Source organism: Macrobrachium nipponense, chromosome 7 (assembly GCF_015104395.2).
Source record: "Macrobrachium nipponense isolate FS-2020 chromosome 7, ASM1510439v2, whole genome shotgun sequence".
NCBI classification, from domain to species: domain Eukaryota; kingdom Metazoa; phylum Arthropoda; class Malacostraca; order Decapoda; family Palaemonidae; genus Macrobrachium; species Macrobrachium nipponense.
Genome location: NC_061109.1, coordinates 82529139 through 82554988, shown reverse-complemented (window position 1 = coordinate 82554988; position 25850 = coordinate 82529139). Strand labels below are relative to the sequence as shown.

At 35.2% G+C, this 25850-nt stretch overlaps 2 protein-coding genes across 19 annotated transcripts in view; one reads left to right on the top strand and one right to left on the bottom strand.

The window, feature by feature from the left end:
- Positions 1-269: 269 nt before the first annotated feature.
- On the top strand, positions 270-4093 carry LOC135217634 (tigger transposable element-derived protein 1-like). Its single transcript, XM_064253599.1, has 4 exons — positions 270-860; positions 1023-1883; positions 3508-3677; positions 4045-4093. The coding sequence occupies exons 1-4, from the start codon at positions 270-272 to the stop codon at positions 4091-4093; spliced, it is 1671 nt and encodes a 556-aa protein (XP_064109669.1).
- Positions 4094-10120: 6027 nt separating this feature from the next.
- LOC135217044 (CUGBP Elav-like family member 2) overlaps positions 10121-25850 on the bottom strand; it is a 354797-nt gene continuing 339067 nt past the window's right edge. For all 18 annotated transcript variants that reach the window (XM_064252653.1, XM_064252656.1, XM_064252651.1 and 15 more), the window contains 3 exons: positions 20489-20713; positions 12816-12946; positions 10121-10902 (listed from right to left, as the gene is read on the bottom strand). In XM_064252653.1, coding sequence (XP_064108723.1) covers positions 12819-12946; positions 20489-20713 — 353 coding nt within the window. In that variant the 3' untranslated portion in view covers positions 10121-10902; positions 12816-12818. The remainder of the gene's footprint in view (positions 10903-12815; positions 12947-20488; positions 20714-25850) is intronic.

Genomic DNA, 25850 nt, shown 5'->3' with positions numbered 1-25850 from the left:
TATATTTTCGAGGCACGCGCAGCTCAGAGGGTATGAGTCACAGCATCCCATCTCCGAGCCTCTCTCTCTCTTTCGCTGTCTACACGTGGTAGAGTAAACACTGAGATTCGTTGTGCGCAAAGTTTTTTTGCATTTGTTTGTGATATTCTGTGAAATCGCAACTTCTAACTTTGTTGTAACCATGGCACCAAAGAAAGCAAGTGGTAGTGCGAGTACCGAGAAGAGGAGGATGATGTCCCTCGAAATAAAGCTTGAAATCGTTGAGAAGCATGAGCAAGCACTACAACTGTACAACGTCAACAATCTGCACCATCTTAAAGCAGAAGGAGTCCCTAAAGAAAATTAAGCCAGCCAAAGGTGTCAAGATTATTTCAAAGCGCCATACAGCTGTGCATGAGATGATGGAGAATCTGCTGACGGAAAAACAACTTGCCGGAGATAGCGTCACCGAGGGAATAATCTGCAAGAAGGCGCGCAGTATTTTTTCAGATTTACAACAGCAAACCCCAGGCACTTCAACGGAGGAGGAATCCTTTGAAGCCAGTCGGGGCTGGTTTGATAATTTTAAGAAAAGGACGGGGATTCACTCCATTGATAGGCATGGTGAGGCAGCAAGTGCTGATGTAAAGGCAGCAGAAGAGTTCATGAAAACTTTCGCAGAATTCGTCGAGGCAGAAGGATACATCCTCCAGCAAATCTTCAACTGCGATGAGACAGGGCTCTTCTGGAAGAAGATGCCGAGGAGAACATACATCACCGAAGAGGAGATGATGATGCCAGGACACAAACCTATGAAGGATAGATTGACCCTCGCCCTGTGTGCAAATGCGAGTAGCGACTGCAAAATAAAGCCGCTACTCGTATACCATTCGGAGAACCCCAGAGCCTTTAAAGCACACAAGATAATAAAAGAGAAACTCCATGTTATGTGGAGGGCAAACTCTAAGTCGTGGGTCACCAGGTAGTTCTTTATCGACTGGGTAAACCTTGTGTTTGGTCCTTCGGTGAAGAAATATTTGAAGGACAACAACCTGCCCCTGGGAGCCCTTCTCGTCCTCGACAATGCTCCTGCACATCCACCACAGATCGAGGAAGAAATACTTGACGAGTATAATTTTGTGAAGGTTCTCTACCTTCCTCCAAACACCACCTCTATCCTCCAGCCAATGGACCAACAGGTAATATCAAATTTTAAGAAACTCTACACCAAGCACCTGTTTCGCCGTTGCTTTGAGGTGACGGAGAACACAAACCTCACCCTTCGAGAGTTTTGGAAAGACCATTTTAACATAGCAATAGGCCTCAAAATCATCGATATTGCCTGGCAGGGGGTTACAATAAGGACCTTGACCTCTGCTTGGAAGAAGCTGTGGCCTGAAAATGTGGCTGAAAGAGATTTCGAAGGGTTTGAGATTGAGGAAGAGGAGGAGCCTGTGGAGGAAGAGATCGTGTCCATTGGCAAGACTATAGGTCTGGAGGTGGATGAAAGAAACATCGAGGAACTCGTTGAGGAGCACTCCAAGGAACTTATGACTGACGAGTTAAAGGAGTTACAAGAGCAACGGCACACAGAAGCATTAACTGAAGCTACTTCGGAGGGAGAGGAGACAGAGCCGGAGATTATCAGTACAAAAGAACTCAAGGATATTTTGGCAATGTGGGAGAGGGTGGCAGGTTTTGTTGAAAAGAACCATCCTGAAAAAATTGCAACGAGTCGTGCGACAGAACTTTTCAACGACACGTGCCTACGTCGTTTCAGAAACATTCTCAAAGGGAGAATGAAACAGACTTCCTTAGACATGTTTCTTAAGAAAAGGCCTTCAGCTCAAAGTGAGCAAAGTGTGGCAAAAAGGCCAAGAATTAGTGAAAGTGAAGAGAGTGAGGTATACCAGTACTCCAAATGGGTCTCTTCTCACTGCCAAAGCCTGCCTTAAATTTATAAGCATAATATCTGTATGACCAGGCACAAGTTAAATTGAAAATAACCTTGTGCATGAGTGTCAAGTGCCCATCTCATAAGAACTGATATCTACCAGGGGGATAAGTCATAAATCCTGTATTTCAAGAATTTCTTTTGCGGAAAGGAATGATGAATGGCTTCCCCAGTCCTAGCGCTAGGCTGACGTGACCCAAATTTCATATATTCGTTCATTCATTCTTTGTGCGAAAGTGTGCTACAAAAATGTTCTCCTAGAGATTAATGAAGAAGAAACCACTAGAATCAAGTTTTAATTTTCCCTTAAGTAGATATGTTAGTTGTAATAGAAGTTTTGTTGTAGCTGGAGAGGTATCAATCATTACTTTGAATGAGCATCAGATAATTTCTTTGAGGGATTACGTTTTATTTTTCTTGCTGTTGAACAATGCTGCTTATGTTTATTTTATGTCCCTCTATAGTTAAATACGTAACACCAATGTTGCTTTTCAGTCACAGCATCTTCAATCCACTTTTTCATCCAAATTCATTGGTCAGATTCTGAAAGTCCATTTTTTGAACAATGCTGCTTATGCTTATTTTATGTCCCTCTATAGTTAAATACGTAACACCAAATGTTGCTTATCAGTCACAGCATCTTCAATCCACTTTTCCATCCAAATTCATTGGTCGGATTCTGAAAGTCCATTTTTTTTCTTTTTACTATAGATTTTCATTTGGATAATAGTATGATGAAATTTTAGAAGTCTGCCTTTTACCAGTAGGTTTCATTATCAGCGACGGACTACAAATAATAATTCACTAACACTGGCGTACATGGTACCTAGAAATCAGTTAGAGCAATGATTTAGTGAATTTTAGAGGCACCTTGCCCAGCCCTCTCTGAGGGACATCAAGACTGATTGGATTTGTAGCCTCTTTATTTTTCTGGATCCTGTTTATGCAACCCTAAAGTTGTCTGATACGTGCAGAAAATACACTGTGAAAGCACTAGTACAACATTAAGTTACTGATAGGTACTGACCAGCATGCCACAAAGTCATTCATTTGATTTTATTAGGCATGTACTTTAGAAATAAGTTATAAGAGGACGTCATCTTCATCATCACTGTGTGCATCAAAATTCCCCTTGATAGGTTTGAGATTTCTTTGTTTCAACAAACATACAGTCAATACGAAAAGGAAATTGTCTCCCTTAAAGTAGGTCATAAATGTGTAGTACTTGTAAACTGAACACCATACACATGCAGTCATATAAATGTTTGTTTGTGTATGGTGTGTATACCTACTGTACAGTGTTTACAAAATATTAAAGTATTTTTATTTTGTTTTTTTCAAACCCATGCCATGGTTTACGATGGAAGGTAGATGGCAGAGTCTAAATTAGTACGTACTGTGATTAATTAATATAATAAAAACTTACAATAAAAGCCACAATTTTTGAGACATCATTTTCTCTTTTTCATGGTGGATAATATTGAGCCAGCTCATCAGATTGTGTGTGTGGTTGGTTTGGAATTATCCACATCGGGGGTGCTGTAGTTAGATAAATTCTTAACTTTCAGGTACAGCTAATGGACAGAACTGAGCTTGATAAGGCTAATGATGTGTGTGTTTCAATATGGGAAGAGTATGTTGAAATTATTGGAAAGCATGATGAAATTCCTGCCGGATTTGAAATGGTGGAAAGGTTCGAGTTCTATGAGAGGTCCAAGAAAGTCTATGCCATCATTCATACTGGGTAAGAACATTTGGTTTCACACTAGTATATGTGCTGTATATATGAATATAAATAAAAATATAAAAGTAAAAATAGATATAAATTACTATGAAGTTGTAACTGTTGGAGCAGTTCATAGCATGTGTAAGATCTACTTAATAAAGCCCTGTCAACCCATCAATACCAGTCTTTATTTGTGTTTAATGGGTCTATTAATTTTCATTGTTGGCGCTATTATGATTCCATATTTTTCTTATGCTATAGAACAGAATTTTGAGTGTTATGCTTTCAATTGCGAAGATAAATTTTCTTAGCACATAAGTATACTTTGCATATTTTTGTCATAAATTGCTTTTTATTTTAACCTTTTGTCTTAATTTTTTTTCAGAGAAACTGCTGCCTATGCCAACATTCTGCTGAAGCGTGGTGTTTGCTAGGAAATAGTTATTCCAGTTAATTTTGTCAGTTTTCACTTTGATTGCAAATTTTTATTTTTATTAATGATTTGTTCTTACAAACAAATGTAACTTTTTAACACTTTTTGCGATTAAATCCTTGATGTCTTTGATTTAGAAATGAATAAGTCCATTTACATTACCTAAGAGTTATTTTTTCTGAAGCTGCTTTTAATATTTTATAAGAAAAAAATGAGGTTATAGGCTTGTTTTCAATAAAAAATTGCAGTTGTTTTTAGCTTTGATTCTTCCTTAATTTTAAGCCAGACTGAGAAAACCAAAATGGTCGTATCCTGTGAATTGATTAATTGGCATTAGTGATCAATAATAGACTTATTAATGTAGGGTAAAATTTATTAGTGAGTTCTGAAGGGAAAACACACTACTGAGTGAGTCTTAATTGAATTTGGTGTATGACAAATGACTTACTATGCCACCTTAATGCAACTAGTAGTATGCTCATCTATTTGAGATGACTGGATTTTGAACCAGCATTTAAAGAGATGGCAGTGGAAGTTAGCTGTTTTTAAAATATTTCTAATGTGGTGTAGCCTCAAAGGGGGTTTTTCCTTTTGGAAAGCCAGAATATTGTATGGCATCAGATTGTTGACGTAGTTTGTGATATATGTAATAGTTGTTGTGGTGGACATTAAAAAACCTCTATTATTAGAAGTACTGTATAGACGTTTCAGTAAGTCGTAGGAATACAGGATATTCGCTGGTTGGGAAATGGACTCTTAACATTCTCCTTTTTACTGCTTAAGAGTAATTAATAGAGGCCTTGTGGAACCACCATATGTCTTTGTGTTGTCTGTTAACAGGTATTATGTTTTCTCATTCTTGGTGTCTTTAAAAACTGGAAGTGACTTACTGGCACTCCTAAAAGGCATTGCTAGAGAACAGAAACATAATAAAAAGTCTACGGCTGAAGGCCGGTATCAATGGCGGGAAAAAATTATATAAAATTCTAGGGATTTAGTTTAACTGAAGTATATTCACACTAAATTATGTGAGTAAGCAATTTACACCGTAAGGGTGACATGGACTCAAATTCGTAGCAAAGTCTCAAAACCAATACACTCATGATGACAGGTTTGAGTCCTCTTCAATACTTTCCCTGGGAGATTTTGTTGATAACAATCTGGATGAATTGCTATTATGTCCTGTCAGATCACTGTGTACTTACCTTCAAAGGACTCTTCCCCTCAGAGTTGGGTGTCGAAGACTTTTTGTTAACAGGCCGGAACAAGAAGTGGTGTCCAAGAATAACATCTCCTTTTGGCTCCAGAAGATCAAGAGTCTTGCTTATAGTTCTTCTTCAGCTTTCTAATGCTGACACAGTGCATGCAAGAGCTCATGATGTTAGGGGTTTGGGTCCCACCTTGGCATTCAAAAAGAATTTGTCTGTTCATAGGAGTTTGAAGGGTGATACTTGGCTTCATCAGACCACCTTCACATCTCACTAAAGTATCTGTGGGATGTAGCCCACAGGTCCTTGTATACTTTTTCTTTGGTTCTAGTGGTGGATGCTCAACAAGTTGTGTAGCTCATCCAGTGCCCCTGGCATGACACTGCATCTGATCTAAGATGGTGGCATGAAGGTGAGAATGAATAAGATGACTGGTGTCTTTTTCTTTTCCCTTTTCTTCTCCTGGTGGGTAGTGAGAACATTAGTCCACCATGTGCTGGAACTGGTTATATACAGATGACTGAGTGGTCATTCTGTCAGAGTACATACTATATGTTATTCATACATGAATTAATTACTCTCAGAAGCCAGTCCTTCCTTTTCTATAACAAGGGGAGAGAGACAGGAACAATAACTAACTAAATATGTGGCTAAACATAGGTTTGTTGTTTTAACAGATATGGTTCTTTAACTTCCACTTACACAATGTCTGATTGTTTGATAAACTATTTATCTAACAGAGCAGAGGCTTACGTCTCCTTCCCTTAGCTAGGAAGTAAAACCAAGTGTGCCTAACTTCCAGTTGGTTCATGACTACTCCCCCCCCCCAAGTCTATTCTTATGTTACGAACCAGATTTATTCTGCATATGAACAGATGAAAATTTTTTATGTATTTTTCATAGCTAACAAACTTGCAGTTTTAACATACTCTGCCCACCTCTTGCCTCCCTTCAATCTGGTTACTTGGGCTGGAAGAAACTTAAATGCATCATGGCATCATGGATGAAAGGTTGGCTGATGCCTCTTCTCTTATCCCATTGGGCGAATCTTGTTGCCACCAATTCCGAATTTACTCTTATGTTAAGACCACAGGTTTGTTAGCTATGAAAAATAAATTAGTTAAGTGTCATTTTACACAAGCATGCTTATGTAAAATGACATTTTCAAGTAATTTATTTTTCACACAGTGTGTTCCATCTCTTCATGCAAGATTATTAGAAATTAGAAATTGTGAAAAAGAATGCATAAAATGAAGTGTGTTCTACAAAAAGAAATATTACTGTAAATAATTCTCTGCCATTTTTGTAATGTAAAGGGAATAAATAAATGATGCTTCCTTTGAAAATACTTTATTCTTCTGCTGCTATCATTGTACATTTCATTACAAAATTACAGGTTGGCTGCTTGGAAGTAGAAAATTACAACTACTCACATGACAGGTATTGTCCCCTCGCACAACAATACATCCAAACAGAATTAGCTTCAACAGGCACGTTCTTGTATAAGTAAAATGGAAGTAATTCATACCAGATACTTGCTTGGAAATTTACTAAAAAATCTTTTTATATACAAACTATCAAGTCTCAAGATGAAGATCACATATCTGTTGTCAAAACTTCCACTTTTAACACAAGATCATGATTTTAGTTCAAGCCTTAGTAACTGGCTTCTAAAAGGAAACACTTAAGGAAAAACACATAGTATTCTCTCAATAAGTTGTTTTACATAGGCCACAACTGTCATATTACACTCAATGTATGTGCAAGCAGACAATACACTTCTATTGTTTCCCCAAACAGGCACTGAACATATATATATATCAAAGCCCTACACAACCAATTCACAACATGAGGAGTTAGAAAAGGTAAACAAAAATCAAATCCCTTTAGCTCAATTTATTTACCCTGAAAATGAGAAGTTAGGTAGTTCATACAATGTTCAATACTTTTTTTAAAATTTTGTTCTGAAACATTCTGCATCTTGATGCTGTAAAACCAAACTTCCAATATACTTTATTAGGTTTCCTTTACATTCATACAAAGCAAAACATCTACACAATATGCACATTCAATGGTCTTGAATCACAGTATATTATCAGAGCCTGAAATGGGGTGGGGGAGGGGCCATGCTTTTGGCATCCAGCATGAAGTTTCATATAAGATGTGAGCAAAGTTTCCATTGGCAAAATTTCACAATGGAAGAACTTTGCATGACATGAACAAATACACATATTGGTGTGGCAATGACTTAATAATCACATATCTCCTCTGAATGTTAGTCCTCTGGTTAATAGGGACAGGACAACGACTGTATTAGTCTCTTCCTGAGTACAGGTAGCTTAACGGTAACCACTGCAAAAATGGTCATGAGTTAACACTGTTTCTCTTGAAGGGGAAGCATTACACAGCATTTTCAAAATAAAATAAAAATCCATCACTACTATATTTGTGCAATGCACTAGTGCTTCATCACTTATGAAGTACTCAAAATATCAAAGTATCAAAGAATACTTTATTTTTAGGATCCATGAACCTTGCAAAATTTCAAAGGCAAAACTTTGAAGTTAACTCAGCCATTTGATTCCTTACTTAAGGTATTTAAGTACATATATAAACGTAACCTACACATAACACTAAATGTAAATCACTTCCCCTTCTTCAAAATCTTGTAAACATGCGGCAAGTTAACAAAAGCAGAAGAATATGACACACAAAAGAAATAGGACCATACATAGTAAGACACCTAACCATGTAAGTGGGATAGGAAACATATTCACCAGAAAACTCATATACAAGTAACTTAAAAAGTGCAAAATAAAATGTTTTTGGCAATTGTTAAAATGTCTTAGGTAAACTCCAAAAACCCCAAATCTCACATAAATCAATAATGGTGAGGCACACCAGAAAAACACAAACCACAATACTGGAGTTTACAAAGGTAACAGGTTTACAATGACAACAAAGATCAATTGACAAAACCTGTGAACTCACTGAAAAATAAAGAAACCAAACGACTAATGACTACATGCATACATACTGATTCTTAGTAACAAACCCAACAGAACACATTTGATACACTAAATATATATGTTTATATATCAATATATTTTACCATATTTACTGCTGAATACAACACTAATGAAAAAAATAAACAATCAAAAAAATCAATAACTTCCCTCTATACCTACCTCTATATATATATCTTTTAACACAACTACATATTAAATAGCACATCCACCAACACATGAAAGCTCTCCTATAATGTAACATGGCATCAACTAGTGTCTCTTAATAAGACTGATACGGAACTGAAGTGACTTCTTTTCATAGCTGCAATATAAGTATTAAAAGCAATGAAAAATAAAGGCACAGAGATGGCATTGACCTTTTGGCGAGTGAATAATTAGGTTTACATTAAATATAGAATATCCCCCCCTTTCCCAAAATAGAACTGAAATAATGACAGGAGACACTGAATAACATTAACATACTCAAGTTTTCTTTTTTTTTTTAATAAATAACATGTATAACTCCATTTTCAGCAAACAGACGTAGCAGTGACAAAGTTTACTGGGCTTGCAGACCCTTCAATACCATGGCTTGGGTACGACAAACATAGACAAACACATTTTCATAGTCTTTGGTTAGCTTAGAGCTATGAGTCAGACAGACATAAATACCTATCTGAAATCACACTGACCTGCTACCTAATGTCTTTGTGAGTAACAAGCCTCTGCTTCTCATTTGTTTGACACAAAGGAAAAGTTTTTACCTATATAGTGCTCCAACATGAGCATGGCAAGATTTATGTTTATTTTGTGCATTATCATTTGTCTTTGTTAAATTACAGGAGTTTATCATGTGACTGAATGGTGAAGAGCATTTGGAAACTTTACTCTTCTTCCTGAAAACATGGCTTCTGTAAAACTCGAGTTTTAAATTAGAGGTATACTTCCCACTTGAACTGAAATGCCCAGTTCTACAAATTGGAACGGGTATAATTGATTACCAAATGATTTAAGCATTATAGTTAAAGAAGAAACAACCTCTTTATTCCCTCAATTTGAAACTCTCTTTAGACTAGTTAATGTCTTTGCCCAACGTGACCACTACTTGGCTACTATCCACTTTGACCACTTACCCCTGACTTATCGAGGTATCATAAGCTCTCGTCATAAATGTGTGGCATAAGAACAAATAAAGAATTTTACAATATATATAGATATATATGTATATATATACAGTTAAAAATAATAATTTTACTAATTCTGTTAGTAACTATATCACAGGCCTAATTCAATACTAGACACTCTACGTATGCCTTAAGGCCAGTTAAATAATAGGTTTGTTTCAGAAGGGGAAAAAAACACCTTGAAAAAAGTTCTTCAATGTTCTTACACCTACACGTGTTTTTTTAGACAAGAGATGAAATGACTGGAAGATTTGTCATTCTACATCTAGTTCTTGAAGACCGACATAAATCATGTCTTTAGAAAGCAATGCAAGATTGCTATAAAAATATGACCTTGAATCACTACATCACTATACAAAAGCTTTACACTTTTGTACTGTACTAATAAAATCATGTTTTTATGTTTTTGTGCAATACATGAAAGTACAAGACAATATGTGAATATGTATATAAGCATGCATTCCAAATTTAATAGCACATTTACAAAATATGTATCAAGTTATTTTATATATATATATATATATATATATATATATATATATATATATATATATATATATATATATCATATATCATATATATATATATATATATATATATATATATATATATATATATATATATACATATATATTGAAAACACAATATACCATCTAGTGTGTTTTGTTTTTAAGGAGCCATGGCACATAGTACATGAGTTGTCATCTAATGATCTCTTCTTTCATCTCAAATGTAAGAAATTCCAAAGCTGCCATTTAATTGTAGCTACAGCTTCTACTAAAAAAATGGTTAGCGACCATCCAAAATAATTTTTCTTTTCATAGAAAATTATCGTAAATTAAATCAATCCTTTCAAAAGATAAAAATAATCTGTGCAAGTAAAGCTACCTTTATATTTCTAAAATGTGTTCACTCACCAATATCAAAGATATTAATGTTGGACAATTAAATCTTTTTACATAGCTATGAATTTAATCCATCTCTTATGTAATAAACTTGGTATAAGATGATAAAAAGACAGTATACATTTTTTATTTACCCCTAAGTAAACATCTACTAAAAATGCATTTAATCTTATAAATTTTTCATTTGTACAAAAAAGCAGTATTAGCTTTATTTTTTGGTGAGGTTGTCCAGAGACAATAAATGTGTTTTAAGACGAGCACTGCTGTGAGTCCAGTTACAGCTCTGATATTTTTTATGATGATAGGTTTGATGACAGGTTAGTATAGTTTTCTGCTAGCTTGAGTGATTTTACAGCAGCTGCACAGTGTATACAACCACATGGCATACACATACGTATACATACGTACGCATGAGACGTGCTACGAAGATGGGAGAAGGACGTAGACACTGTTATACGGACGGCAGGCAATACGGGGCACGGGGCAGAACAGCACAACATGGCAGCTAGGTCGCCAACGGAAAAAAAGAAAAACACGTATAAGTCATTGCACAAAACCAAACTTATATAAGGATCCATGCAACATGAAATCTGTACTCCTGCAACCATCTCCTGGTGAGAATTCAGCTGGAATGTTTCCTATGACTAGCATGACTAGCAGAAAATGTATCACATACGTGTCCAGTGACCTTAAAGCATGCACAGCAAACAAAGTACATTAATGAGAGTTAAAAAAAGGACTAAGATTTACTTTTATAGAATCACAAACACAAAAGTCCTAGACATTCCTTTTAAGGTTTAAACAAATCCATGTGGACAATTCATCATAACAAACAATGTATAAAATTATGGCTAAAATTGTAAGCAACATAACAAAACTATTTGCTATTAAGACTACCATGACAATGATGAAACATTTCAGTAATATCAAGACTGCATGAACTAATCATCAGGTTTATAAAGTTCATTTATTGTACTACCCACACTTCATTACATGAAATAATGATTACTTGGAAGCTCCGTTAGTGGTCATAAGGTTGAAAACAAGGGATGGCTGGGAAATTCATAATACAAGGACAGCATTTATATTTATAAGAATATAACGTATAAACACGTCTCGTGAATAATACAATTTATATTGGTTTTGTCAAAAAATTTTTATGACAATACGTAACTCTCCTTCAATTCACCTTTGAAACATGGAATGGAAAAGGTTCCTAAAATATGGAAGCTCCAAAAGAAAAGTATCTTTTAAGGCATTGTACAATTTATCTTGTAACACGTTTAAGTCACTTCAATCTACCTGTTTAGTCTCATAATTTTTAGCGTTCATTAATCGCAAAGGCCATTATATTTAACAGTCGGTACGTAGTTAATTACAGTATACAAGGCAACTTTGTTGCCACAGCACAACAGATTGAAAAGTTAGTGGCAACTTGACTGATAAAACAAAACAGTTGCAACTCTAGTCATCACTTCACTTCAGTAGGCATTGAAAATTACACAAAACAATTACAAATGTATAATAACTAATCATAAATTATTTAGTGCAAGTAATGATTCTAATCTGAAGTGATGCTAAGAATTATACTGTATTCACAACACTAGAGGTATCACAGAGCCTTTGAGCAGTCTGAACATAAACTACAGATGAACATACATTCTGTAGTCTTGTAAGACTTGCAAACAGTTATGAAGTTATGGGTATTGATATGCATTTCAAGTGATGATTACGAATATCTAAGTAAACTTAAGCATCATACCAGCAGAAAGTACATACACAATCAGTAAGAAAAAAAAATTCATGGCTAAAGATTTACAGTAATTAGCCTCAACAAATATGCAAGGGTAATTATATTTTAATGAGCATGTATTTTGAGAAATGAAAATCATATACAACATATTTGACTCATAACTGTTTACCACTTACAATTTCAACATTTAAGTGCCTCACTGTTAAGTGTTGAAACATCATCAGTATACAAAAGAAGCCCACAAAAGTTAGCATACAGTACAGTGCTATAATTCAAAACTAAAAGCATCACATTTACTTTTTCTGATTTACTTATACTGAAAGACTCCAAAGGACGTATATTTGCACACAATCATAAACTACGTATACTGGCACAACGACTTTCAACAATTTTTATTTTCCTGAAATGCGGCCAAAAATTATCCCTGATCATGAGTATTGTTTGTCTATTTCCATTACAAAAGATTGTCTTTGGTACTGCTAACGAACCTCTGTCTATGTGACAAGATAGTAAATATTTATGTCTTACCATTTATATGTAAATAAGCATTTTTGAGGACTGTTGAAAAATAAAAACTGTGAACATAAATCTTCAAAATGTGTGTAAGTAATGGAAATAGCTTTCCTTCCAAAACAGATGTATATTGCTCAATTAAAACAAAATACCTGTTAATATGGCTTGGAGTCTGTTTTTGAGCGCTTCAGCTGCACCTTCAAGCGCTTGTTACCAATTTGTTGTCCATTCATGTGCTGGATTGCCCGCTGAGCATCCAATGCATTGTCATAGGACACAAAACCTAAAAGGGAATACAAATTCTGTTACATTAAAAATGCCAACTATCAATGTCATGGGAACTATACATTGAATTTAACTCAAATGAAATGGTAGAAAAAGATCTAAGTCTTGTACATCTTAATTATATATTGCACAATCTATAATCCACTGCCCCTAATTTTGTCTTTCAACTGACGAAGCCATGCATACACAAGTGTTGACATGTTAAAGACTGAATTCCATTTCTGTCATTTATATACATACATATGTATTTTGAAAAGTTTACTATTACTATAACGCTCAAAGGAGATTCCATTCATTGTTTCACTATCCATGTAGGCTTTGCCTACCCAACATTGACTTATGGCATAGATGTAAAGTGAGTTCATTATGTTTGTTGTATGAAATGTACAGTACGTACTATGAAAAGAATTTGCTCTCTTCTTGACTGGATTACCAGACCGAGCTGTTTTTGCTTGCAACACTAGGCAGGCTGCTGCTGCAGCAAACAAGTGTCATTTTCTAGCATTAGGTTTAATATTACTCGGCTTGCTAGGAGTTTTATCTTGGCTACAACTAAAATGTGGAGAATACTGTAGCTAGCTTGGTGCAGTTGTGGAAGCTTCTGATCTCCAAATAAGAAGCAAGAAGCAAACACATTCCTGCTCTGCCGATGTCTCCTCGATTTCAGTTGTATTGGTTTTATTTTCAATTTCATCATAGTATTCATTTATTTAGAACCTTTTCCAATGACTTGTCCCTCTTAGCAGGCAGATTTTTTTTTAAGCCCTTATGGGGTTATAGTCTTTGTCCGTAAGGGATTTAGTTGAAGATTTACAGAAAAAATAACTTTGCCAAATCTCACAATTCTCACACATTTATCCTGAGAGGTTGGCATTTTGGTGAAGAAAAAAAAAAGCCTTGGCCACTTAGTTTTTTATTTTAGATTGGGTGAATGTTTTATGCAACCCCTTCATGATCTTTTGCTGAAATTCTGATATAAACTAAGCGACCCAATACAAGTAATAATAACCTTTTAAGGCAAAGAAATAACCTCCAAAGGACAGTAATATTAAGAAAAGTCTTAAGCATTTTGCACAAACAACTTTTGTAAAAATGGTACACCCAATTTTTTTTACTTGAATGTTGTAAGCATATTAATAATGTTCTTTTAATTGTAAAAACCAAATTTATCCCTTTTGTGAACCAACTTCATCATCCTAATGGTGACTTAGTAAATCATATCACCTTACTGTCATTGTAAGTTATTAATGATATATGATCAATATTAGTTATTAATGAGAATGTCTGATTTCAGTTTCAACTGTAGCATATGGTTTGTTCCTAGCATGCCATTTTTTTACACTTGTTCATACAGCCTTATGAGGTTAAATTATTCTGTAGTTGATCTTGTGCAAACTATATTGCATAAGATTTTGTGAATTTATCATAAGGTATAAATGTCTTGAACAATGAGACTGCAAAAATAATTCCAAATTCTACACATAGTTCCCCCAAGTACTTTATAAGTCTGCTTTCATGGAAGATACATGTCGGAGCTACTGCCTTGATCTATGCAACAACCTGCTCTAATCCTTCCTGTGCTCATTGATGATTTCAGTTTTGAGTCATCTGCAATGGGGGCCATATTACAGCCAAATTACCAGAAAAACTATAGAACAAAGTACTATTCCTCTTATAAAAAATGAGGTTCCAGTTTGACTGGAACCTCATTTTTTTATATACGTATTTTTGTCAATCCCAGTTCAGTCCTGCACTGTCATCTGCCTTTCTATCTTATCCTTTACAACAATAACCAAAGGTTGTCAACATACGCGGTAAAGGTAGCTTGTGCCTCAAATCTTTTAATTTGGCTCCAGTTAAAACTTGGACAACAATTGAAAGTGTTTATTAGTAGCCAATAGTATCATTTTCACTATATTGAAATCCAACACTTTCCATAAGCCATTTCAAACCTACTTCAACAAAAAAACTCTTATCAGTAACTTGTGAAGAACTTGTAAATTAAACTTCCATTCCAATGTTCGATATACTGTAGAGGCAACTTTCCATTAACAGCTATGAGTTTATCAAATACTAACAGAGGCATGGGTGGTTTTTAGCGGATTTCATTTGAACATGCTGATTTTTTAAGTGAGGAAAGTGCCATTCACAATTAACAAAATTCACCTCTCCCAGGTAAGCCATGTGGCTTTTGGCTTTGCAGCTACAAACGTTTTGGAAAAAATAACCTTCAGGACATGGATCATTCTTTGAGGGTTCACATTTATTATAAAGAACTATTATTGTTTTCATTTACTGCTTTTATCATAAAGCACCACTGTTTTCATTTACTGCTAAGTTTGACAATACAAAAAAAGAGCATGTTTTCCAGAAAGAACTTAAAACTGATCTCATTAAACAATTGTAACTTCTGCTGAGACGGGTGCATCAATGTCTTAATTCAAAGATAAAAAAACTTATGGCATCCCAGTTCACATTGTGGAAGTCAGTAATAGCAAGTTCAGAAAAAGAAAGTACAACAAAGGCTGTTCTGCTGACAGGGGCTGGATTCTTGGTGAAACTAACAGATACACATGTAGCTTTCTAAAAAATGGTTCTCACATAAAGCCAAATATTTATAGTCAGTGTTGCTGGAACATGTGTATCTAGGATCAGCTGCCTACTCCGAGTTGTTGGATATGCATATCAACTCTAACTAGGAAACTTGCCACTGATGCAAAAATGTGTCTACTAATGATTAACAAATTGTGACTTTGGTAAGCAAACATGCCCAAGTTCAACTTGCTAACTTTAGTGATTTCAGTAACTAAATATGGTAAAAAACTAACTTTTTCAGTGACTATAAATATGGTAAGAAAACTAACTGTAATTTTACACTACATTCAGGAATTACACGCTACGTTCAGGAATTACATATATACAGGTGAACAGGGAGCGCCTCAGTGGTGTGGTCGGTATGGTGTTGGTGTACCACCTCAGTGGCTGTGAGTTCGATTCTCGAGCATTCCATCAAGGTGTGAGAGATGTGTATTTCTGGTGATAGAAGTTCACTCTCATCGCGGTTGAGAAGTCACGTACAGCCGTTGGTTCCATTGCTGAATAACTACTAGTTCCATGCAACGTAAAAGCACCATACAAACAAACAAACAGGTGAACAGGGTTTTGGGGGTGATGCCCTTGTACTATATGCCAAGTTACAGAGTGCTTTCATTACCTTATAGTATTAGATTGTGTTAGTTACTGTTCAATCTGGGACATTCTTTCCAAAGTGAAAAAACCATGGCCAGATTACATGTTTGGATGCTGGTAGGCTAGTCTGTATGTACATATATTGTTTTATTGAACTTGGTAGTCGTTTTATTGAGCTCACTGCTCATTTTAACTGTTTGTGTCACTTTTTTCTTTATATCTCATACATGAAATATGGATTTATTAGTTTTATCTACACTGCCTGTACAACTGTCTCTTGATTTTACTTCTTTACATCTTGACCAGGTTTGTGTATAACTTGCAATGTTACTTGATAAAAATTCAGTTGCTCAAAAAATATATCACCAAAAGCCAGCCTAACTTATCCCAGCATAATTTCTCTATGGAAGGTGAAAATCCCAATTGAGGTCATACTTTCAGGAAGTAACCCAGTTACAGTTGTTTTGAGAAGCTGTGCTAATCACAGCCTATAATTGTGAGGTGTATTACATTAACTACCATGTTGAAAAATTTTGTCTTGAAGATGGGCAAGATATATCTTCTGCCCTTAGCACTCAGGATTCTGGTCCCAGGCTTTTTCAAACTGGTTCCCGTTTTTAATGGTATTTAATTTGATCTCATACTCATGCATTTGCTGGATACCTTTTATTAGGTTAATTTGGTTTATAGTGGTATTTTAGTAAGGATTACATAATCCTTAATTGTCAATGTTTTACCTCTTCTTTTTTGGAATAAATGCATTTCCAAGTTAGCATTTTATCTCCATGTTCATTCAATGTTGTTGGGCCTCTGGTGTTTTGTAACCTCTTGAATTATGATTGTTTAGCAGATTTAAGTGGACTACTAATAGCCTTGTAAGGTGACTTTACAAGGCTATTAGTAGTCCTTAGCAGATTTAAGTGTACTAATAGCCTTGTAAAGTGACTTTACAAGGTTATTAGTAGTCCTAACTTGGTGCAGTTGTATCCTGTCTTAAAATTTTATGCTTAACACTGGAAATTTTCTGTGATGAAATGCTCCCATTTGACTTTCAACTTTCTGTTACCTACTAATTCTTTATGTAATACTTTTGACATTTCTTTCTAGATGCATAATATATACTGAATAGTATACACACACTAAATCGTTTGTGCAAGTCTATCCACAACTGACCCTTGAACCACTTATCGTGGACTGATGCATGGCCCAAAATCTAACCTACAAGCCACTACAACACACTAAAAAATGCAAGATTCTTCTTTACATTGAGAACAAAGAACTTCATGTAGTTGTCTGTAGTATGTATTGTAAAGTATCTATAGTTGGATACCTCGTAGGTCTCTCTCTCTTTTTCCTCTTACCATCAATCATGTGATGCTTAAGAGCCAATGCAGTGATAAATAGTTTATTTTAAACTTAAGATGTTATTAAGAAAAGTGTATCACTTACCATAGTGTTTGATGTTGCTTGTTTACCATATAACACTCTGGTAAGTGATAGCATTCTCTTGATAAAGTTAAAAGTTAAATGTTAACTTTTTAATATGAACTGCATCAGCTCTTTAAGAATCACATGAATTATGGTAAAAGGAAAAGGAAGAGGTGATCCAACTCGAGATAATTGACAATACTACAGAAAACTACTTGAAGTGGTTTGTTTTCAATATAAAGAAGAATTTTTCCATCAATTTTAGAGAAGCAACAAGCCACTGAGTTTATATTATATGTAAATAAGGGAGTGAGGACACTTCTTCCAACAAGCAGTGGATGTGGAAATACTAAGTAGAACAAAGACTATAGAAAGACCCAAGTTACCCCAATTTGGTTAGGTTTGCTTCTGCCCTCTATATGCTCAAATTGCAGCCTTAGGAAAACCACATGGCAATATTCTCTCACCCCTAAGTCTCTTAACATGCCTAGCACTGAACCCCAAGTTTAGCATTGGTTTTCCCACCTATAAACCATAACAGCTACTAAAATTTTATGGTAAGGACTTATATCGTCTAAACTTACCCTTGTCAAAATCCATGTACTATCACCAAATAAATCTTGACGGCCAAAGGGAAAAATAGAGGCTTGAAGAAGAGAAAAAACCCTAGGTAATTTAGCAAGACTACGTATTCATTTACGAACCGGTATACGTAGATAATCAACTTGGGTTACTTGCCTTTATTGGCCAGCTAGCCATCAAGAAGGGACTAGGAGTCACTTAGGTCAGTAGCCTCAGGTATTGCACTGAGGGAGTAAATAACTACAAAAATAGTTGCATCACCAAGGTCAACAATCTTTTTACCATCAACAGTTAAAAACAGCAAAGGTCCCAGTGGAACACTAGGGAAAGAAAGAGGAAAAAAATAAAAATTTAAAATCGTCAAAAGCTGATTAACAAAAACATCTTATGGTCAGTACTAAAATCAATTTGATGTTATAAGAGACTACAATGATTAGTAATGAAAATGGTGGAAGGAAATAAATGGAGAAAATCAAGAGGTAATGGGAAGCCAACTTTCATAATTGCTTACATGCACAGATATTGAAGATCCATAAACATAACAACTGAAATGATATGTTACAAAATAACATTAGAGAATCCGATGGAAGCATCAGTGGATTGCAGTAAAGCTCGGAAGCCACCTGCAGTGTGAATGAGTAGACTTGTATCCACAGATCTGAATGTGCGAAGTTTGACCTTGTATGTAAATTGACTGCTAGGAAGCACATGTTATGAGCCAAGGAATTCACCCAAGACTTGTAAATCAAATTTTTAGGAACTTGAAAGAGTACTTTAGTATAATGATGGGTATCAACATTTGTACATACTACCCTTTAAAACAGGCAAAGTATTTTGTAATCTCCACTCTTCTGAAAATTATCATCTAAGAAATAAACAAAAATAAATACTAATCAAATTTCAGGAGGAAGTATCCACAGTAGCTTTAATAAAAAAAATGGAAATAAAAATACCTGAATAATTTCCACCTCTTGCCTGCATTCTATTTAATCTCATGAAAGTCAAATGTAGATACATCAACAGATTAAATTACTGTCACAACTGCATGGTTCTATGATTCAATCTGCTACTATTATGTTATTGCCTTACTTTTTTGTCATAAACTGCCACATTCTATATTTTTAGTTATGGTCTTGAATGATGTTTTTGGTCCCAGCACCTGTGTTTCACTTATAAGTATACTGTATTGTGAACCTGATTCATCAACCAAATATATTGGTATTTCAACTGGGAGTGGTCACCTCTTACTTGTTTATGCTTATCTGTATTATTCTCTACAGTTTACTAAATTTATTCATGACAAGTGAGCTAAAATTTGTTTTTAGTCTTTTAAAATCTTGATAAAATAAGGGTTGCATTTATTTTAATGGTGTCTTACAGTTCCAATTTTGAAATTGAGATTACTAGACAATACCAGTAATCACTGTGCTCTTCACTGCTATAACAAAATCAGGCACCAAATATCTTGTAGACTTCTGTTATTGTTATAAATGCTATGAATACATTGTACACAGCATATCTGGGGAAGGCCCAACCAAAAGGACTATTGAAAACTTTTATCATCTTCCCAAAGTGCATAATCATTAAGCAAGCATGAACTGTAAGAGAAATTCAACTAGATGTTAGAAAAAAAATTACAATATTTCTATTTTCACATTCAACTATACTCTGTTTTTTTCCATCTGTCCATCCGGCTGTGGTGTTTGTGTATGGTAACACTGCGTCCTGGGCTATAGATAAGTAGTTACATTCAACAATAATAATATCCTATTTCGAATATTAACGGTGTATAATTAGCATACAGTAATTTATTAACACACTTTTCAGTTGCAAATGTACACCCAGATATCCTTTTATTTACCTAAAACTTACACATAGCGAAACTATTTAAAGCCCGGGACGCAGTGTTACCATGCGAAAACACCACAGGCGGATGGACAGATGGAAAAAACAGAGTATAGTGAGGATTTCTGTTTTATCATGCAATCTCAAAAATCTTCCAGTGGATGCCATCAACTTGTGTATGCAATACGTTCAAAGAAATTTTATTTCCCATCTTTTCAAAGAATGTAAACAATTAAAAGAATTTCAAATGATAATTGTAGTAACATTACAAAAGGGAAAAACATGGCTAAGCACACAAAAATATGACGTACACTATATTCAATGAAAATTTAACAAAAGTAAATACAAATAAAGCATAAATTCTGAAACAAATAATGTTTGCCTGAACCTAAGGGGAGGTGCATAATGATATATAACGCGCAGTATTCACATGAATGTATTGTTGAAAATTTAATCAACTTGCTTTAGCCAGTTTTGTCTCATATATCAAACTTACCAAAGCATTTGGAGAGGTTGGTTTGTTTATCGATGAATACTTTTGCAGAGATAACTTTACCAAAGGGCCAAAATGCTTGGGCAAGTTCCTGATCTGAGAACTCTTGTGGGAGATGATAGATAAAAAGATTCGCACCATCAGGACCTTCTATTTGTTTGCCAGCTGGATTAGAGGATGCTGCCGCTCCTAAACTTGCCGCAGCTGCAGTTACATTGTTTGGAAATCCTGAAAAGAAGCAGGAAACATCAGTTTTTCATGATATAAACACATTTAAATAAGTAAATTCACTAAACTACATTACGTCTCACAAGACAACCCTGAAATTGTAAAAAAAAAAAAAAAAAAAAAAAAATACTGTTCGATTAAAAGCATAGTTCATGATAAGTATACTCAATGACAATAAAAGAAAATTCATGCAGTAATTTTCAGAGCAATGCATGGTAATTGTATTGAAAACTGAGGTCCAAAGTAAGCATATATGTACAGCAGAACCTTCACTTACTATTTGCATGCTGTTAACAATTTGGTGGTTTTCTATGAGAAAACTATTATGTACATAATAAAGAAAGCTGAATAAAGCCATTTCATATGGCTTGTAGTGCAATAAGCCCATGAAGCACATGGACAACAGATATAAAATAAATTACCAGTAACCACTCAGTGATGAAGTTACCCAAAACATTTTAATGTAAATGATATGAGATAGTGAAGCATGGCTAAAAATATTAGAGGGTTGCTAGTAAAACAATGTGAAAAAATTGACTGTAAAAGGGTAAGACAAATATGTTTCTCTTACAAAATGAAAGCAGTTTTTCACATGGCTTTTCTAAGTGCGCTATTTATAACCACATACATATACACATTTAAAACACATTGAAAAGTCCCAAGATACCACTCATTGTACTAGTACTAGTACTTCTGTTCAATCAAGTTGTCCTTAAGCTTAACCCATAATCTTTTCAACACTATTAACTAACTATTACATGACACAGGTAACTATTAAATGACAAAGTTAAAGACAAATATGAGGTTGTAACCCCAACCCCACTAGCAAAGAATTTTGCAACTTCATGAGCTTTGCATCCCTTACTATAACATTTAATAAGATTACTGACATTGCACAGTAGTACCAAGAAATTCCCATATTTAAACTGCTAGAAGCACCAATTCTTAGCTACTGGTATCAGTTGCACTTAGCAGTCATATGTTATTCATAGAGTATTCAACTTCTTTGCAATACATTAAAATGATTTTCTATTCTTACATACCAAATAAAGTCTGTAAATGCATTTCACACCCAACAAAGACTTATGTACTTCCCTAATTGGTATCCTTATGGCTATAATTTTATTTCAAGACTTCTTGGTGTCTGCAATTGTTTACAAATACTATGTTGTCTAGGAAGTTAGTATTTATGCAAAAATTTTTCACATGTATTTCATGTACTACCTGAAGCTTAATATTAAACTAAATATCTATGGTATATAAAGTTTACACTTCTCACATAAATATTTATAACCATTTTATCCACAAGAAGGCAAGGTGGATGGGGAAGAGAGGTTAGGCTGGTACAGCCAACCCCCACTATTCATGGACCCACAATTTGTGGATTTTTCTATGGGCCGTATAGTACGTATACCCATTACTCGTGGGAAATTCACCTACTCACTGTATTTTTCATTGAGAAATATTCACACAATAGTACTACTGTATTTCCATATTTTCATGATTAAATGGACTTTTTGTGATAAAGCTATTAAAATACTGTACTTGGGTATTCAGAGGAGTTTTAAGCACATGTATTCAAGGATTTTACAAAGTTGGGGGGGATCTGTTCAGCAGGTGGGAGTATGTGAGGTCTGAATGGCCAATTCACACTTGGACAAGAGGCGGTTTCCCATCGTTTATTCTTGTGGTGTGGGTCTTGAACTTTGATAGGTTTAACTGTGTGGAGTTTATTTGAGATACTGAACCAAAAAAGATTGCCAGCGATTTAGTAAGTAGTTACAGAAGAACGCAAAATTATTTGAACATGGGGTAGTTTCGAAATGTGGGCATCCAGACAAAGCTGCAGAGCAGACCAAAGAGTCCACTTGTTCATTGCCTAAGATGCCCACATGGCTTGCAGTCCAACAGTAGCAGACTAGTTTTATCCGGATTGAAAAACAAAACAGCCAATCTCGAATTTCACAGACTACAGGATGGGTGCAGTCAATCAATTGGATGAGGGATAACGAATTAGCCGTCCATGAAAATAACGAAGGATGATGAGGGGTAGATTAGAAATTATTTTAGTGCAAACAAAATGGCATATAGTTCTGATGTAGGTATGCTTGTCAAAGGTGGTAGCAGTTGGAAATGTTTGGTAGGGAAGAGGACAGCAGCAGCCCCAGTTCCTGCAGGGGACTAGGAGGCATCTATGTAGATCAGGGTGTAATCATTGAGGTCAAAATGTGCTTTTGGAACTGAGAATGTAGAATAGGAGAGAGAGTATTTTAAGTTTTGATAAGTTGTGTAGTATAGATAGACTAAGGGGGTGGGGATTTGCCAAGGTGGGAAAGTGTGGATGTAGAAAAGAAGGATTTCCAATTATGGTAATGAGTGAGAGAGAGAAGGGTTTTCATACACATAAAGAAAGGGCAGGGTAGGTTGAGATTGTTGGTAAATTTGGCAAGGAGAGGTTCAGGTATAGTTAGCTTCAGGATAGCAAATTGGTGGAATCTGGCATATTATCTAAGCAAGAGGAGGGCATATTGGTGGGTGAGCGATGTTAGTCATGATCAGCACAGAGGCTTTCTATTAGTGATGAACAGAAGGCCCCATGGGCCAATCTTAGTCCTAAGTGGTCCATTGGGTCTTAAAAAGCTGAGAAGAGAAGGTGAGACTGAAGAGTGCACATGGCATCTGTAATCCAGGACAGATAGAATGAGGACTATATTTAGATGCAGAAGTGTTTTACAGTCAGCACCCCAGGTTATGTGGGATAAAGTTTGAAGGAGGCATAGATGTTGGAAAGCAATTTTTTTTTAACTGATAGGATGCATTCCTTCTAGGTAAGGTAGGAATAAAAAATTAAACCAAGGAATTTCTCACTGCTTCAATACTGCATGGGAAGCAAAAGTGGAGATGGAGTACTGTCTGGGAGCGAAAGAAAAGAATGGAAAAAGTTTTATTGGTCGAAAAGAGCTAGAACGGTCAACTGAATAAGTGAGTGGAGCTCAGGGATTGAGGAATCGACACCATAAATTGCGAGATCATCAACAAAAAGGGAAGACCTAACCCCTGCTGGCAGGATTGCTATAATACTATTAGCCCTTAAGAGCCAGGCTGAAAAAACAAATGCAGCACCCTAGACCAGGCAACTTTGAGGTTGGCCAATTTAACCCTTCATGGACGGATAGCTTCTCAGGAGTAACAATAACAGGTTTAGGGTGATGGACGAATTGATCATGTAGAGAAGTACTATTAAGCGCCATCGATTTGGAAAGAATCAAGGGGGGAAAGAGGTGCCAATACTTCTATAGCCCATAAATTCACTAATGGCAACTTTTACATTGGTTAAAATCATGTGTCTCAGGATTTCAGTTCTGCTTCTGACTTGAAGGGAGGATGCACTGTCTCTGTCTCACATAATGTCTTTTTGTAAATTTGCTCATAAATACACCAAGGGGGTTGCTTTGCTGTTGGGTTTTGTTCTTGTCTTTTACGATAATATGTCAGTTGTAAAAAATGTAATTTTGTAAAAAAAAAAAAAAAAAGTGCAAAGAAATATTAGAAAAAACATGTACAAATAAAAAAAAATTACTGAATCTTCGTTCTCGGTAAATTTACGTAAATATTTTGCAACAAATATGCTAAGAATTTGTTACTGGTTTTCTTTCTTATCTGTTTTGATATTGTGTGAGCTGTAATTATAATTTTACAAAATAAAATGATTTACTAGGAATACATATAAATGTTGACAAATAGTCATTTTCAACTTCTCATGGAAGGTAGGGAAAATTTTCTAGAATTTTTTATCTTTCATGTACATTTGCATATCTTCCTCTTTCCACTGATGTGTTTTTTTTCGTAAATTGGCCGACCTCAAAATTTACCCAGCCTGGGGAGCTGCATATTGATTTTTTTACTAGTCCAGTAAGGGTTAAGGGAAAAACACACCAATGGAAAGAGGAGAATGTGTAAATGCAGAAGGTGTAAGAAAAAACATCATAAAAAATTCTCCCTACCTTACATGAGAAGTTGAAAATTATTATTTACAACTCCTTGTGGGGTCTCTTTTACAATACAATCATAAATTTTACCAAGTTATACATGTTTTTTCTAATATGGTAATTTTATTTTATTTTGTAAAATGATAACTACAGCTCGCACAATATCATGACAGATAAGAACTAAAACTGTAATAAATTCTGAGTACATTTGTTGTAAAATATTTACATAAATTTACTGAGATCGAAAACACAGTAATTTTTTGGATAGACATGTTTTTTCTGATATTTCGTTGCGAAATTACAATTATAACTAACACTATCATAAAAGATAACTAAAACCAACAGAAACCCTTGGGTATATTTGAGCAAATATATAAAAAGACATCATGTGAGAGAGAGAGAGGTAGTAGTACATGGCCCCTTGAAGTCAAGTACACAACTAAATCATGAGCAGCCTAGAATTGGTGAGCTGAGCCAGTCTTGCCAGCCTGATTTCTCCAAGTCAATGCTGGGTAATATTGATACTCACCAGGAGGTAATCCATCTACCACTCAAAACCAGTTATTGTCCATTAAGGGTTAATTGCTATAAGAAATAGGATAGTGCTAAGATCGCAGCCTTAGGGGAACTCCTTCATACCGAGTGAAGGATAAAGAAATGAAAAAGTTTGAGTACATGCAAGGTTTGATTGTTAAACGATTGGATGAGAATGCCCATTTTACCTTTTATATCCAATTTAAGTACGTATTTGGTGTAAGATGTGGCATTTCCAGGTGGTATTGTTTGCTTTTTGTAAGTCAAAGAAAACTTGCAAGGACTGATTGTTTAGAAGCAAAGGCTGTTTGGATATAAGATTCTGTGTGCAATAGGGTTTGCTGTGCTTTTCTCCCCTCTGTAGCCAAACTGAGATGAAGTAAGTTGTTTTGATTGTTAAATTACATTCTTTCCCATAGTAATTTACAAAAATGTGCAAAAATTTCATCTTTCTTTCCAGTACTAATTAACATAAGCAACTGGTTAGGGAAATAGGTCAATAGTCTTGGGCTGCATTTCCTGATTTATTAGGCTTTAGGAAGGGGAGGATGAGGGTTTTGAGCCACTGCAGGGGAAATTCGCCTTTTGTCCATATTCTATTCAATAATGATAGA